General features: G+C 39.6%; 1 protein-coding gene across 3 annotated transcripts in view; it reads right to left on the reverse strand.

Annotated features, from left to right (window-relative positions):
* Window positions 1–573: 573 nt before the first annotated feature.
* The window catches only part of asic1b (acid-sensing (proton-gated) ion channel 1b), a 481,184-nt gene continuing 464,418 nt past the window's right edge, over window positions 574–17,339 (reverse strand). For all 3 annotated transcript variants that reach the window (XM_061940305.2, XM_061940288.2, XM_061940297.2), the window contains 4 exons: window positions 15,195–15,286; window positions 15,041–15,120; window positions 7,027–7,128; window positions 574–3,754 (listed from right to left, as the gene is read on the reverse strand). In XM_061940305.2, coding sequence (XP_061796289.1) covers window positions 3,659–3,754; window positions 7,027–7,128; window positions 15,041–15,120; window positions 15,195–15,286 — 370 coding nt within the window. In that variant the 3' untranslated portion in view covers window positions 574–3,658. The remainder of the gene's footprint in view (window positions 3,755–7,026; window positions 7,129–15,040; window positions 15,121–15,194; window positions 15,287–17,339) is intronic.

A 17,339-nucleotide genomic window follows, 5' to 3' on the forward strand; every position in this document is an offset into this window, starting at 1 on the left:
AATAATAAAGAACATGCAAATGGACAAACACGCGCATGCATTACATCAGGGGTGTCCAAACGTTTCGCTCTGGGGGCCGCATTGGGCTATAAAAATGTGGTTGGGGGCCGAAAGCCAACTGCATGTAAAGTAACTATATATATATATACTTTTGTATATATACTGTATATATATATATATATATATATATATATATATATATATATATATATATACATATATACATACATACATACACACACACACACACACACACACACACACACACACACACACACACACACACACACACGTATATATATATATATATATATATATATATATATATATATATATATATATATATGTATATGTATATGTGTACATATGGATATATCATTAGTATTTAAATATTAAGAGTGTGTGAAAGTTCGACTCCTACCTTGCTCAGTTCTGTGACGACAAAGCAGCTACAATGCGCCAAACATGGACAAGTGTGGAGAGAGTCTTTTGCATTTTTCCCATCATGCATTGCAATGGTTTACAATTTGTGCAATTTTGAATTTTTTATGGTGCTTGGACGTTTTTAAAAAAAAATATCCACATAGTTCAGCGAGCAGGTTGTGTTATGCGTGTTGACTTTATGTGTGGGTTGCATTTTTTTTTTGCACCATGACTAGGGAATGTTGTTTGGATTGGGTCGGAAAAATAAATGCTGTAGTGATTCACTTCAAATCCAAATTCATGGTCATTAACCGCAATTTAGAATTTTTTTATGGTGCTTGGACGTTTTTTTAAAAAATATCCACAAAGTTAAGTGAGCAGGTTGTGTTATGTGTGTTGACTTTATGTGTTGATTGCATTTTTTTTACTATGACTAGGGAAGGTTGTTTGGTTTGGGTCATATTAATAAATGCTGTAGTGATTCACTTCATTAACCTGAATTTTGATTTTTTTTTATGCTGCGTGGATTTTTTTTGGTAATATCCACAAAGTTCAGTGAGCAGGTTGTGTTATGTGTGTTGACTTTATGTGTTGGTTGCATTTTCTTTGCACCATGACTAGGGAAGGTTGTTTGGTTTGGGTTATATAAATAAATGCTGTAGTGATTCACTTCATTAACCTGAATTTTGATTTTTTTTTTATGCTGCGTGGATGTTTTTTGGTAATATCCACAAAGTTCAGTGAGCAGGTTGTGTTATGTGTGTTGACTTTATGTGTGGGTTGCATTTTTTTTTTGCACCATGACTAGGGAATGTTGTCTGGATTGGGTCGTAAAAATAAATGCTGTAGTGAATCACTTCAAATCCAAATTCATGGTCATTAACCGCAATTTAGAATTTTTTTATGGTGCGTGGACGTTTTTTTGCTAATATCCACAAAGTTCAGTGAGCAGGTTGTATTATGTGTGTTGACTTTATGTGTTGGTTGCATTTTTTCCCCCACCATGACTAGGGAAGGTTGTTTGGTTTGGGTTATATAAATAAATGCTGTAGTGATTCACTTCATTAACCTGAATTTTAATTTTTTTTATGCTGCGTGGATGTTTTTTGGTAATATCCACAAAGTTCAGTGAGCAGGTTTTGTTATGTGTGTTGACTTTATGTGTGGGTTGCATTTCTTTTGCACCATGACTAGGGAAAGTTGTTTGGATTGGGTCATAAAAATAAATGCTGTAGTGATTCACTTCAAATCCAAATTCATGGTCATGAACCGCAATTTAGAATTTTTTTATGGTGCGTGGACGTTTTTTGCTAATATCCACAAAGTTCAGTGAGCAGGTTGTATTATGTGTGTTGACTTTATGTGTTGGTTGCATTTTTTTCCCCCGCCATGACTAGGGAAGATTGTTTGGTTTGGGTTTATAAATAAATGCTGTAGTGATTCACTTCATTAACCTGAATTTTGATTTTTTTTTATGCTGCGTGGATGTTTTTTGGTAATATCCACAAAGTTCAGTGAGCAGGTTGTGTTATGTGTGTTGACTTTATGTGTGGGTTGCATTTTTTTTTTGCACCATGACGAGGGAATGTTGTTTTGATTGGGTCATAAAAATAAATGCTGTAGTGATTCACTTCAAATCCAAATTCATGGTCATTAACCGCAATTTAGAATTTTTTTATGGTGCGTGGACGTTTTTTTGCTAATATCCACAAAGTTCAGTGAGCAGGTTGTGTTATGTGTGTTGACTTTATGTGTTGGTTGCATTTTTTTTCCCCACTATGACTAGAGAAGGTTGTGTGGTTTGGGTTATATAAATAAATGCTGTAGTGATTCACTTCATTAACCTGAATTTTGATTTTTTTTTTTTTATGCTGCGTGGATGTTTTTTGGTAATATCCACAAAGTTCAGTGAGCAGGTTGTGTTATGTGTGTTGACTTTATGTGTTGGTTGCATTTTTTTTTGCTCCATGACTAGGGAAGGTTGTTTGGATTGGGTCATATTAAGAAATGCTGTAGTGATTCACTTCAAACCCCAATTTATGGTCATTAACCGGAATTTAGATTTTTTTTATGGTGCGTGGACGTTTTTTGCTAATATCCACAAAGTTCAGTGAGCAGGATGTGTTATGTGTATTAAATGTATGTGTTGGTTGCATTTTTTATTTTTTTTGTGCGCCATGACTCGGGAAGGTTGTTTGGATTGGGTCATTTAAATAAATGCTGTAGTGACTCACTTCCAATCCCAATTCATGGTCATTAACCTGCTTTTTTTATTATGGTGCGTGGATGTTTTTTGCTAATATCCACAAAGTTCAGTGAGCAGGTTGTGTTATGTGTGTTGATTTTATGTGTGGGTTGCATTTTTATTTTTGCGCCATGACTAGGGAATGTTGTTTGGATTGGGTCATATAAATAAATGCTGTAGTGATTCACTTCCAATCCAAATCCATGCTCATTAACCTGAATTTTGAATTTTTTTTATGGTGCGTGGACGTTTTTTGATAATATCCACAAAGTTCAGTGAGCAGGTTGTGTTATGTGTGTTGACGTTATGTGTTGGTTGCAATTATTTTTTTTGCGCCATGACTAGGGAAGGTTGTTTGGATTGGGTCATATAAACAAATGCTGTACTTAATTCACTTAAATTCCCATTTCATGGTCATTGACCTGATCAACTCACATAGTCCACCAGGGAGCGGCATTTTTTTTCAGATTGTCAGATACTCCAAATTAATTTGGAAACACCCGGCGGGGCAGGTTCCTTATTAAACTCATGTTTACGTCTCGCTGGCCGTAGTGTGGACACCCCCGCATTACACGATGGGACCTGAAGTTGTTGTTGGCCGCCAGTGCTGGCTGTGAACACACCAAGATGTGGCTACATGTGCTGTAAGCAAGGAAGGATGTGTGCCCTCTCCTGGTGACGTATATGAAGCGTCTTTTTTTTTCTTTTCTTTCTACCGTGAGATATTTGTACACTTTCCCTTTTGTTTTTACGGCGGGTCCGTCTTGGCGCGGCGTCTCTCTTAGCGGCAGTGCTCCGCCAGGGTAAATAAACAAGAGTCCTGCATGAAATGGATCAGAAACGCTCACGTTCAGTCCGGGGGCGGACAGTTCCTCCGGCCGTCGCGTACAAAAGTGCGTCTGCGAGCGTCAGTTTCTTGGCGGCCGATAGTCCTGCTGTGTGGTCGACTTTGGTTGCAGCGCCGCACGCTTCACTCCCACGTCGCCGCGCTCAGCAGGTGAAGTCTTCGAAGTTTCCCTGGGCGGGGTGATGAGGTAGCATGTTGCCCGGGTACGTGGACGGCGTGCGCAGGTTGTCGCACGAGGCCTGGCGGAGAAAACAGGAAGTGATTATTATTTTGATTATTAAGTGATTATTTTCCTTTTCAATCAATCAATCATCAATCAATGTTTACCTATATAGCCCTAAATCACGAGTGTCTCAAAGGGCTGCACAAGCCACAACGACATCCTCGGTTCAGAGCCCAGATCTGTGTTGTTGTTGTTGTTGTTGTTGTTGTTGGGGACAAGTGTTGTAAATTAGCTTTGGCTACAAACACTATGATGCATACATTGGATAACTGTTTCAGATATCTATGTTTCTGTGTCTGTCCCTATTTCAAATAAACCTTTATATATATGTTGGTCGAGAAGGCCTGGCTCTCAGTCTCCGTTCTAATTCATCCCAAAGTTGTTCTATCGGGTTCAGGTCAGGACTCTGTGCAGGCCAGTCAAGTTCATCCATGTCTTTATGGACCTTGCTTTACATATATTACACACATTGTAACTAGAGATGTTCGATAATATCGGCTGATAAATGCTTTAAAATGTAATATCGGAAATTATCTGTATTTTTTATTATCGTATCGGTTTTTTTTATTTTATTTTTTTTAATTTAATCAACATAAAAAACACACTTACAATTAGTGCACCAACCCAAAAAACCTCCCTCCCCCATTTACACTCATTCACACAAAAGGGTTGTTTCTTTCTGTTATTAATATTCTGGTTCCTACATTATATATCAATATATATCAATACAGTCTGCAAGGGATACAGTCCGTAAGCACACATGCTGCTGGTCCACTAATAGTACTAACCTTTAACAGTTAATTTTACTCATTTTCATTAATTACTAGTTTCTATGTAACTGTTTTTATATTGTTTTACTTTCTTTTTTATTCAGGAATTTTTTTTAAATTTATTTATCTTTTTTTTTTTTTTTTTTTTTTTTTTTTTTTAAAAGGACCTTATCTTCACCATACCTGGTTGTCCAAATTAGGCATAATAATGTGTTAATTCCACGACTGTTTATATCGGTATCGGTTGATATCGGTATCGGTAATTAAGAGTTGGACAATATCGGAACATCGGCAAAAAAGCAATTATCGGACATCCCTAATTATAACTAACAGTTCATACGGAAAGTATCCACAGCGTTTCGCTTTCCCCACATTTTGTTATCGTACAGCCTTATTCCTAAATGGAATACATTCATTTTTGTCCTCAAAATTCTACACACAATACCCCATAATGACAATATGACAAGTTTTTATTTTTATTTTGCAAATGTATTAAAAATAAAAAAGTAAAAAATCACATGTGCATAAGTATTCGCGGCCTTTGCTCAACACTTTGTTGATGCACCTTTGGCAGCAATTACACCCTCAAGTTTTTTTTTTTTTAATACGATGCCACAACCTTGGCACACCTATCTTTGGGCAGTTTTTCACCCATTCCTCTTTGCAGCCACTCTCAAGCTCCATCAGATTGGATGAGAAACGTTGATTTTCATCCAGGATATCTCTGTACGTTACATACAAGTAGGGATGTCCGATAATATCGGACTGCCGATACTATCTGCCGATAAATGCTTTAAAATGCAGTATCGGAAATTATCGGTTTCAGAATTATCGGTATCGGTTTCAAAATGTTACATTTATGACTGTGTACACGGACGTAGGGAGAAGTACAGAGCGCCAATAAACCTTAAAGGCACCTCCTTTGCGTGCCGACCCAGTCTCATAATATCTACGGCTTTTGACACACACAAGTGAATGCAATCATACTTGGTCAACAGCCATACAGGTCACACTGAGGGTGGCCCTATAAACAACTTTAACACTGTTACAAATATGCGCCACACTGTGAACCCACACCAAACAAGAATGACAAAACACATTTCGGGAGAAGACCCGCACCGTAACACAACATACCGTATTTTTCGGACTATAAGTTGCAGTTTTTTCATAGTTTGGCCGGGGGTGCGACTTATACTCAGGAGCGACTTATGTGTGAAATTATTAACACATTACCATAAAATATCAAATAATATTATTTATCTCATTCACGTAAGAGACTAGACGTATAAGATTTCATGGGATTTAGCGATTAGGAGTGACAGATTGTTTGGTAAACGTATAGCATGTTCTATATGTTAAAGTTATTTGAATGACTCTTACCATAATATTTTACATTAACATACCAGGCACGTTCTCAGTTGGTTATTTATGCCTCATATAACGTACACTTATTCACTATTCTTTATTTATTTTAAATTGCCTTTCAAATGTCTATTTTTGGCGTTGGGTTTTATCAAATAAATCTCACCAAAAAATGCGACTTATACTCCAGTGCGACTTATATATGTTTTTTTCCTTCTATATTATGCATTTTCGGCCGATGCGACTTATACTCCGGAGCGACTTACAGTCCGAAAAATATGGTAAACACAACAGAACAAATACCCAGAACCCCTTGCAGCACTAACTCTTCCGGGGCGCTACAATATACACCCCCCCGCTACTCCCCCTAAACCCCGCCCCCCCCAACCCCGCCCACCTCAAGAGAGCGTGTCCCAAATTCCAAGCTGCTGTTTTGAGGCATGTTAAATAAAAAAATAATGCACTTTGTGACTTCAATAATAAATATGGCATTTTTTTCCATAACTTGAGTTGATTTATTTTTGGAAAACCTTGTCACATTGTTTAATGCATCCAGCGGGGCATCACAACAAAATTAGGCATAATAATGTGTTAATTCCACCACTGTATATATCGGTATCGGTTGATATCGGAATCGGTAATTAAGAGTTGGACAATATCGGAAATCGGCAAAAAAGCCATTATCGGACATCTCTACATACAAGGACACATTTTTACTGTTAGGACAAAATTTTGAATCTATTTTGAATCACAGGGGGAATAAATACGCCTACAAATGCAGGGGAAAATGTGCTTTGGTGATTTACCGAGGTGGTAGAGATGAAGGGTGAACCTTAAACTGGAAGCAGTAAAAGATGGAATCGATAAAACTAATAAAATAAGAGAAGTCAGTCAGCCAGAGGATGGGGTTTACAATTAAAGTGAAATGCTTTCATTTACGCCGACAAACACAGGAGCTGTCACGCCTCCCAAAGCTTTGATTACGTTCAATTTCCCCTCTCGTGCCCTTCCTTCCCACCCCCTCGCTGGCTCGTCCGCCCACCCGCCACCGTTTCATCTCCCCTCCGCTGGGAGGCGGACAAAGCCTCACGCCGTCGTAGGCGATGCGCTGGGACGCGGCCAGAGCGCTTAAAAGAGGAGGGGTGGTGATACTGACATGGTGTTTCACATCATCCAGGCTCAGCACAGTTCCCCGGTCGTTGTTGTTGCGGCCGTTGTGCTTCTTCTTCACGCCTCGGCACAGCTTGTACTTGATGACCTGAAAAGCAAGACGGAGGTTGACATTGTTAGAATAATTGTTTCTAAGTTATCACAAAAACGTTGTGGTACATTGAGTGGAGAATGCATATATATGTTTAAGAGTTATTTCTTTATTCATAGTCATGTTTAAATCAGATAGGGTTTTTCCATTTGTACTCTTTCTATTTTTTCATTTTATGTCCGCAAGTAAACTGTGTGTTACCTTGAAGACTTGGAATGTAGGAGTTGGAGTACTCCCTTATATCTTATCTGTAGTAGAACAATGAGCCTGTATTCCTTTCTGGAGAGGGTGGGGGCTGTTTGCGCATTCAATAAGTTGTCTCTTCCTGTTTGAATGTTAGAACAACTTAGGAAGCCGGTATGAATGTATTGGTCTAGGTCAGGGGTCGGCAACCCGCGGCTCCGGAGCCGCAACAGAACAAATACCCAGAATCCCATGCAGCCCTGACTCTTCCGGGCTACATTATACACCCCTGCTACCACCAAACCCCGTCCCCACCCCAACCCTGTGCGTCGGTTGAGGTGGGTGGGGTTTGGTAGCGGGGGTTGTATAATGTAGCCCGGAAGAGTTAGGGCTGCATGGGATTCTGGGTATTTGTTCTGTTGTGTTTATGTTGTGTTACGGTGCAGATGTTCTCCCGAAATGTGTTTGTCATTCTTGTTTGATGTGGGTTCACAGTGTGGCACATTATTAGTAAGAGTGTTAAAGTTGTTTATACGGCCACCCTCAGTGTGACTTGTATGGCTGTTGACCAAGTATGCGTTGCATTCACTTGTGTGCGTGAAAAGCCGTAGATATTATGTGATTGGGCCGGCACGAAAAGGCAGTGCCTTTAAGGTTTATTGGCGCTCTGTACTTCTTCCTACGTCCGTGTACCACTCCGTACAGCGGCGTTTTAAAAAGTCATACATTTTACGTTTTGAAACCGATACCGATAATTTCCGATATTACATTTTAAAGCATTTATCGGACGATATTATCGGCAGTCCGATATTATCGAACATCTCTACTCACAATGAAACTCCAAGAAGTCTCTAACCTCCATACAGGGTTTCTCCACCAAGGACTAAGTCACGTGTTGCTTGGAAATCAACAACTTCTTTGGTTCAATCAAATACAAATTGTTTAGAGTTAGGGCTGCAGGGGATTCTGGGTATTTGTTCTGTTGCGTTTATGTTGTGTTACGGTGCAGATGTTCTCCCGAAATGTGTTTGTCATTCTTGTTTGGTGTAGGTTCACAGTGTGGCACATTAGTAGTAAGAGTGTTAAAGTTTTTTATACCGCCACGTCAGTGTAATCTGTGTGGTTGTTGACCAAGTATGCCTTGCTGTCACTTACGTGAGCAAGCAGAAGCCCCAAACAACGTGTGGCTGGTCTGGCACGCTGGTAGTAGTGGGCGCTAAATGCTGTACCATCACGGCACGTTCGAGAGGATAGTTCGTAGTCTGCCGGAAAAATCGGAATGGATGACAAGTATGACGCTGTCAAGCGCCATTCGTATTAAACCCGCGGGCCGCACTAACATCCAATTTTCATATTAAGGTGTGGGCCGCGTGTCTGAAACCCTTGGTTTATACATAGCACAAAGCAAAAAAAAATATATTTGTATGCAGTGTTATTTCATGTTAAATTTCAAAAGATTTTTGTGGCTCCCATTGTTTTCTTTAATTGTGAAACTGGTCAAAATGGCTCTTTGACTGGTAAAGGTTGCCGACCCATGGTCTAGGTGGTTCTCCTAAAGCTTTCGTAAAACTTCATAATATTACAATTCTGTCTTGATGGTCCTTCTTACTCTGCATATATGTCATCTGAAAGAATTTGGGATTGACAAGTAACTTAGATTCCCTTGGCGGAGGAACTGGTCCGACGCAGCAAAAACATGTTTTTGAACCTACCAAGAAGGCTTGTAAAACTCCACTGTGGAGGAAGGGGAAGCAACATGAAGGTGTTTCTGTTTCTTTCATGAATTGTAATCAACAGAAAGATATTGTCTGACCCAAGAACTACAAAAGCGAAGAGGAAGCAGGACCAGACTCCCCTCAAGGCACCGCTTTTTTTAAACTCTTTTACGAATCTCCTCTTGAATTCTTTTACGAACCTTTTCTTTGAACTGTTTTACGACCTTTTCTGTGAACTATTTACGACCTTTTCTGTGAACTGTTTACGACCCTCGTCCCTTAGAAGCAGCTGTTGCCATGCGCCCAGAGAAAGTCCAAATAACGGAGGAGGCGTACAATCTTTCGCCAGAGCGTGCTGAGACACTGTACAAGGGTACAGTGTGTCCAGGTGTCTCTCCTCAATTTGAGCCAAATTTAATTCTGTCTCTGTTTAATTCCTTGCTTCTTGTCTCGTTTAATAGATGTCAACAGTGTTTGAACCTGGCAGACATGTTCTCAGCGCAGTTCGAACACGACTCTTCGGTAGCAGGCTGGAATCAAGAGTTTACGCCGCTGTAATTGCTGGGTTGCGTAATATGACGTAACACACTTGGAAGGCAAACGAGCGAGGGCCTGGCGATAAATCAAGTGGAGGACGAAATATGAAAAAGCTTTTAATAGAAAATGAAGATAAAAATTACCAAAGCGCATTGAGGATAATGGCTCGCAAACATGTCGCTTACATGGTGTGGAGTACAGTCGGGCCATGCTCGTGTCTGCAGCGATCACTTTGGAAAAAGTTTGTTTCAACATTTGATTTGTTTGAGAAACTTTCTGTGATGCAATTCTTTGCCACAGGGGGCGTCAGACCCATTTTCACCGAGGGCCAAATTGCAGTTGGAGCTGCTTGTCCTCCTGATATTAATAAACAACTGCAAATGCATTTGGTCATTATACATTTTATTTCGTACTCTGTAGACTGGCAGCTCATTTTAACGTACAAAACCCCAAACCAGTGAAGTTGTCACGTTGTGTAAATGTAAATCGTAAAAAACAAAAACAAATTGCAAATCCTTTTCAACCTATATTCAATTGAATAGACTGCAAAGACAAGATACTTAACGTTCGAACTGGCACAAGTGGCAAAAAAGACTGAGAAAGTTGAAGAATGATCTCCAAACACTTATTTGGAACATACCACAGGTGAACAGGCTAATTGGGAACAGATGGTTCCATGATTGGGTATAAAAGCAGCTTCCATGCAATGCTCAGTCATTCACAAACAAGGATGGGGCGAGGGTCACCACTTTGTCAACAAATGCGTGAGAAAATTGTCCAACAGTTTATTAACAACATTTTTCAACAAGCTTTTGCAAGGAATTTTAGAGATTTCACCATCAATGGTCCGTAATATCATCAAAATGTTCAGAGAATCTGGAGAAATCACTGCACATAAGGGATGATATTACTGCATCAAAAAGCAAAATCAGCGTGTAATGGATATCACCACATGGGCTCAGGGACACTTCAGAAAACCACTGTCAAAAACTACAGTTTGTCGCTACATCTGTAAGTGCAAGTTAAAACTCTACTATGCAAAGCAAAAGCCATTTATCAACAACACCCAGAAACGCCGCCAGCTTTGCTGGGCCCGAGCTCATCTAAGATGGACTGATGCAAAGTGGAAAAGTATTCTGTGGTCATCCAGACATGCCCGTGTTTCTCCTTCTTCTACATGTACAGACGCTTGTTGAAATCACAAATGAATACCTGAAGAAAAGAAAACGCGCGATTGCAGCTATTTCGGACACAACACATCTCAGACGGCAAGAGAACTTTCCAATGTCCAGGTCAGCTGTGATTCTACTTATCGAAAAACTTTGTCCATTTGTCGAAGGAGAGACAACAATAATTTTTTTTGGTATTTTCCTGTAGCAGTTTCAAGTCTTCCTTTGAGCAATATTTCCCGCATCTACTTTGTTTTAGCAATCAAGAATATTTCAGTTGTTTTATCCTTCTTTATGGGGACATTGTTGATTGTCATGTCATGTTGGGCTGTACTTTGTGGACGCCGTCTTTGCTCCACAGTAAGTCTTTGCTGTCGTCCAGCATTCTGTTTTTGTCTACTTTGTAGCCAGATCAGTTTTAGTTTCGTTCTGCGTAGCCTTCCCTAAGCTTCAATGCCTTTTGTTAGGGGCACGCACCTTTTGTTCATTTTTGGTTTAAGCATTAGACGCCTTTTTACCTGCACACTGCCTCTCGCTGTTTCCGACATCTACAGAGCAATTAGCTACCGGCTGCCACCTACTGATATGGAAGAGTATTACACGGTTACTCTGCCGAGCTCTAGACAGCACCGACACTCAAAAACAACACATCATTTGTAGACTATAATTACTGTTTTGTAAAATTATTATTTTAACCCAAATAGGTGAAATTAGATAATCTCCCACGGCACACCAGACCGTATCTCACGGCCACCTGAAACATGGAAGTGCCCCTAAGTCACGTGATTGCAACCCAGCAATTGTGTTTCCACAATGACCACGCACACACACACACATTCACGCACGCGCACACTAGCACGCACGCCCACACATCCATTTCGAAAGCGTGACGGAGGCACCGAAAAGCTCAGAGCATCTCTGGGAGGCGAGGGCGCACAGAAATAGCATGCAACAGTTTTTTTCCGACTAATGAGAGGGGACACAGACATTGTGACTCATCCAAAATATAACAGCTAGAATGTTAATGTATTCTGTACTGCTGCTGCTGCTAAAGTGTTTGTCACACACATGCGTGGCATGGATTACAAGTTCAATGGAAATCGTTTTTTTTTCTCTCGATCTGCTGGTTCTGAAAAGATAACAAAAAAAGTACGGGTCACTCCTTTTTAAAGCATCATTTCTTTGCACCGCCATAGTGTTTCCATCGGTATCTGTAGTGAAACCTAAAGTGTTTTTTCATGGTCTGCCGATAGATTTAATGACTTGTGCCCTAACAACTTGTGTTAATTAAGCGTTGGCCCTTGAAGCTCATTCAAGTTTGCTGTCTTTATTTTAGCCCGCAATTAAACAGAACAAAGTTACCTTATAGTGTATATATATATACTTATACATATATACATACATACATATATATATATATGTATATACATATGTACATATATACAGTATATATATATATATAATAGGGCTGTGAATATTTGGGTGTCCCACGATTCGATTCAATATCGATTCTTGGGGTCTCGATTCGATTCAAAATCGATTTTTTTTTCAATTCAACACGATTCTCGATTCAAAAAACAATTTTTTTCCCGATTCAAAAGGATTCTCTCTTCATTCAATACATAGGATTTCAGCAGGATCTACCCCAGTCTGCTGACATGCAAGCAGAGTAGTAGATTTTTGTAAAAAGCTTTTATAATTGTAAAGGACAATGTTTTATCAAGTGATTGCAATAATGTACATTTGTTTTAACTATTAAATGAACCAAAAATATGACTTATTTTATCTTTGTGAAAATATTGGACACAGTGTGTTGTCAAGCTTATGAGATGCGATGCAAGTGAAAGCCACTGTGACACTATTGTTCTTTATTTTTTTTATAAATGTCTAATGATAATGTCAATGAGGGATTTTTAATCAATGCTATGTTGAAATTGTAACTAATATTGATACTGTTGTTGATAATATTCATTTTTGTTTCACTACTTTTGGTTTGTTCTGTGTCGTGTTTGTGTCTCCTCTCAATTGCTCTGTTTATTGCAGTTCTGAGTGTTTGGTTTTGGAATTGGATTGCATTGTTATGGTATTGATGTGTATTGTTTTGTTGGATTGATTAATTAAAAAAGAAATAAAAATAAAATAAAAAATTATAAATAAATAAAAAAATAGATTTTTTAAAAATGAGAATCGATTCTGAATCATACAACGGGAGAATCGCGATTCGAATTTGAATCGATTTTTTTCCCACACCCCTAATATATATACTTATACATATATACATACATATATATATATGTATATGCATACATACATATATACAGTATATATACATATATATATATACACTGTATATATATGTATATACATACGAACATATATACAGTATATATACAGTATATATATATATATATATATATATATATATATATATATATATATATATATATATATATATATATATATATATACTTATTTATTTATATATACACTTATTTATTTATATATATATATGTATGTATTTCTCTTCTCGGGCTGAGAGCGAGGGATGCAAACAGACTGGACAAGTTGGTAGAGAAGGCCAGTAATGTAGTGGGAGTGGAGCTAGACTCTCTGGCGGTGGTGTCAGAGAGGAGAAGTCTAGGAAAACTCCTAGCCATTATGGACAACACCTCCCACCCACTACACTGGGACCTTGCGGGGAGAATGAGCACGTTCAGTGGCAGGCTCAGACTCCCAAAATGCAACACGGAACGACACAGGAGGTCCTTCATACCGACAGCCATCAGACTGTATAATGCATATGTTCCTTCTTGACTGCACTTAAATGTTGAGTATATGTAGAATATATTTATATTATTTATATATATTATATATATAATATATTATATATATTATATTATTTATTATTATTCTTGTCTATTGTGAGCGAACTGTGGTGCTGAATTTCCCCCAGGGATCAATAAAGTACTTTCTATTCTATTCTATTATCAATTTCCAAATGTAGTTATATAGGACAGTGTTTTTCAACCACTGTGCCGCGGCACACTAGTGTGCCGTGAGATACAGTCTGGTGTGCTGTGGGAGATCATCTAGTTTCACTTATTTGGGTTAGAAATATTTTTTGCAAACCAGTAATTATAGTCTGCACATTATGTGTTGTTGTTGAGTGTCGGTGCTGTCTAGAGCTCGGCAGAGTAACCGTGTAATACTCTTCCATATCAGTAGGTGGCAGCCGGTAGCTAATTGCTTTGTAGATGTCGGGAACAGCGGGAGGCAGCGTGCCGGTAAAAAGGTGTCTAATGCTTAAACCAAAAATAAACAAAAGGTGAGTGCCCCTAAGAAAAGGCATTGAAGCTTAGGGAAGGCTATGCAGCAGAAAACTAAAACTGAACTGGCTACAAAGTAAACAAAAACAGAATGCTGGACGACAGCAAAGACTTACTGTGGAGCAAAGACGGCGTCCACAAAGTACATCCGAACATGACATGACAATCAACAATGTCCCGACAAAGAAGGATAAAAACAACTGAAATATTCTTGATTGCTAAAACAAAGCAGGTGTGGGGAATAGCGGTCAAGGAAGACATGAAACTGCTACAGGAAAATACCAAAAAAAGAGAAAAAGCCACTAAATTAGGAGTGCAAGACAAGAACTAAAACACTACACATAGGAAAACAGCAAAAAACTAAAAATAAGTCAGGGCGTGATGTGACAGGTGGTGACAGTACACCTACTTTGAGACAAGAGCAACATTGATGCACGCTTGGTTATGCTTTAAAGTCATATCCAACAATTGACTTTAAACTTTTTACTGTCAACTGTGTTTCGTTTTTTTAATGATTTCTGCTGGTGGTGTGCCTCCAAATTTTTTCAACGCAAAAAATGTGCCTTGGCTCAAAAAACGTTGAAAAACACTGGTATAGGATATCATCAACATCTGTACAAAAAAAAAATATTTTTTTTTTTAAAATTATGACTCGATTTAAAATCGGAACGAATAAGAATCACGATTCTAATATTTTTTATAATATTTAATTCTAATATTTATCACAGTGTACTAATTCCGTTGCATAACACGTGCCCTAATATGTGTTGTATACAGAATACAGAGTAATGGTGATATAATTGTGTAATACATGTTTACAAATGAAGTTATACATTCATGTTTTTGGACTAACGTCATCACAACACAGCGATTGTGCGCCACAAATTCGGCCGAGTACCAAGCGGCCATGCCAACATGAGCAGGAACAAGAGTCGTGCAGCTCAGGTGTGTCAGGTGAGGCAGAGTGCAGGTGTTTTACCTCGTAGAGATAGTCAAAGAGTTCCAGGATGGTGAGGATGCTGGCGCCGATGAAGAGGCCCATCTGGCCCCCGATGTCACCTGACAAGAAGAGGAGATCAACTATTACTGAAGTCCAGAGAAGCCTCAGCCTACACTATCGTCTCTGCTTTTACCCAGAAGGCCTGCCAGTTCATAGGCTTTCTTCTGTTCGATGGTCTCGTAGTTGAGGGCCTCAAAGAAGATATCCAGAACCAGAAGGTTATCTCTGTGGACAGACATCATCATCATCATCATCATCATCCAAATCAGGACACGTTTCCCCCCGGAGACCTCCCCCGGCCACGAGGATAATGACTTGTTCAGCAACTTGCTGTTAAATAACAAACAAGCTCCGGCTGGAAGAAAAACAAAAAATAAAAGACTATATTTTGGGTTTGCATCAGAGCCGCCCTCTCCGGAGACGAGTTAGACTTCGCACATCGGACTCTATTTTGATCCGGGCGCCCAAATTGGAGCCATGAGAGCGATGAGCTGTCGGCGTCAGAAGAGATTCGGAAGGCCGACTTAAAATGGCTCGAGGCAAGTCAACATCTGCTCACATCCTCGCGAAGACATTCCTCGTACATCGTTTTCCGTTCCCGCATCAAGTAATGTAGGTCGCTCTGCTCTTTTTCACGTGAAGCATTTCATCGTGTTGCAGAAACAAACACAGTACAAAACATATGAGAGATCAGGGGTTCTTAAACCACTTTTCCCACTACAGAGGGACTCTCTCAAATGTTAACATCGAATTAAAGTTCAAGTACCACTGATAGTCACACACACACCAGGTGTGGTGAAATTACCCTCTGCATTTGACCCATTCGCTTGTTCCACCCCCTAGGAGGTGAGGGGAGCAGTGAGCAGCAGAGGTGGCCGTGCTCAGGAATCATTTTGGTGATTTAACCCCCAATTCCAACCCAGGGAGGTAATGAGTCCCATTTTTTTAGTCTTTGGTATGAGGGATTTGAACGCACGACCTACCGATCTCAGGGCGAACTCTCTAACCACAAGGCCACTGAGTCCGGTGGAATTAGTAATCATACTCTTGATTCTAGTGCTATTCAATAGATGATATCTGACCTACTTACAGTTTACAACGTTGTCGAATGATATGAAAGCATGTGTTAATCACAAGGATTATTTTTGATTTGACACATAACATTTAGGATTAGGTCAGGCTGATTAGAAAAATAAGTACTAATTAAATATACTGCATAAGAAGGAACTAATAAATAATGACAACATATTTTATGTTTTGCTAAAATAATCAAAATTAATATTGAATGTTTCCTTTTAAAAAAAATTTTTTTATGAATCAATCCAACAAAATAATACACAATAACACCATAATAATACAATTCCAATTCCAAAACCAAACCCGGCCCGGCAACATTCAGAATGGCAATCGACAGAGGAATTGAGAGGACACACAAACATGACACATAACAATCCAAAAGTAGTCAAACAAAAATGAATAATATCAACAACAGTATCAATATTAATAAGAATTCCAACATCCATCCATCCATTTTCTACCGCTTATTCCCTTTGGGGTCGCGGGGGGCGCTGGAGCCTATCTCAGCTACAATCGGGCGGAAGGCGGGGTACATCCTGGACAAGTCGCCACCTCATCGCAGGGCCAACACAGATAGACAGACAACAGTCACACTCACATTCACACACTAGGGCCAATTTAGTGTTGCCAATCAACCTATCCCCAGGTGCATGTTTTTGGAGGTGGGAGGAAGCCAGAGTACCCGGAGGGAACCCACGCAGTCACGGGGAGAACATGCAAACTCCACACAGAAAGATCCCGAGCCCGGGATTGAACCCAAGACTACTCAGGACCTTCGTATTGTGAGGCAGACGTTATCATCACAGCTATTTATAAAAAGTAAAAACATAAAAAAAAACATTAAAAAAAAATAATATATATATATATGTCCGAGTGGACCATGTTCCGCGCCTCTATTGTCGAAGCAGCTGATTGGAGCTGTGGCCGCAAGGTAGTTGGTGCCTGTCGTGGCGGTAATCCTAGAACCCTTTGGTGGACACCAGCGGTGAGGGATGCCGTCAAGCTGAAGAAGGAGTCCTATCGGGTTCTTTTGGCTCATAGGACTCCTGAGGCAGCGGACAGGTACCGACAGGCCAAGCGGTGTGCGGCTTCAGCGGTTGCGGAGGCAAAAACTCGGACATGGGAGGAGTTCGGGGAGGCCATGGAAAACGACTTCCGGATGGCTTCGAAGCGATTCTGGACCACCATCCGCCACCTCAGG

Source organism: Nerophis lumbriciformis, linkage group LG03 (assembly GCF_033978685.3).
Source record: "Nerophis lumbriciformis linkage group LG03, RoL_Nlum_v2.1, whole genome shotgun sequence".
Classification (NCBI taxonomy): Eukaryota; Metazoa; Chordata; class Actinopteri; order Syngnathiformes; family Syngnathidae; genus Nerophis; species Nerophis lumbriciformis.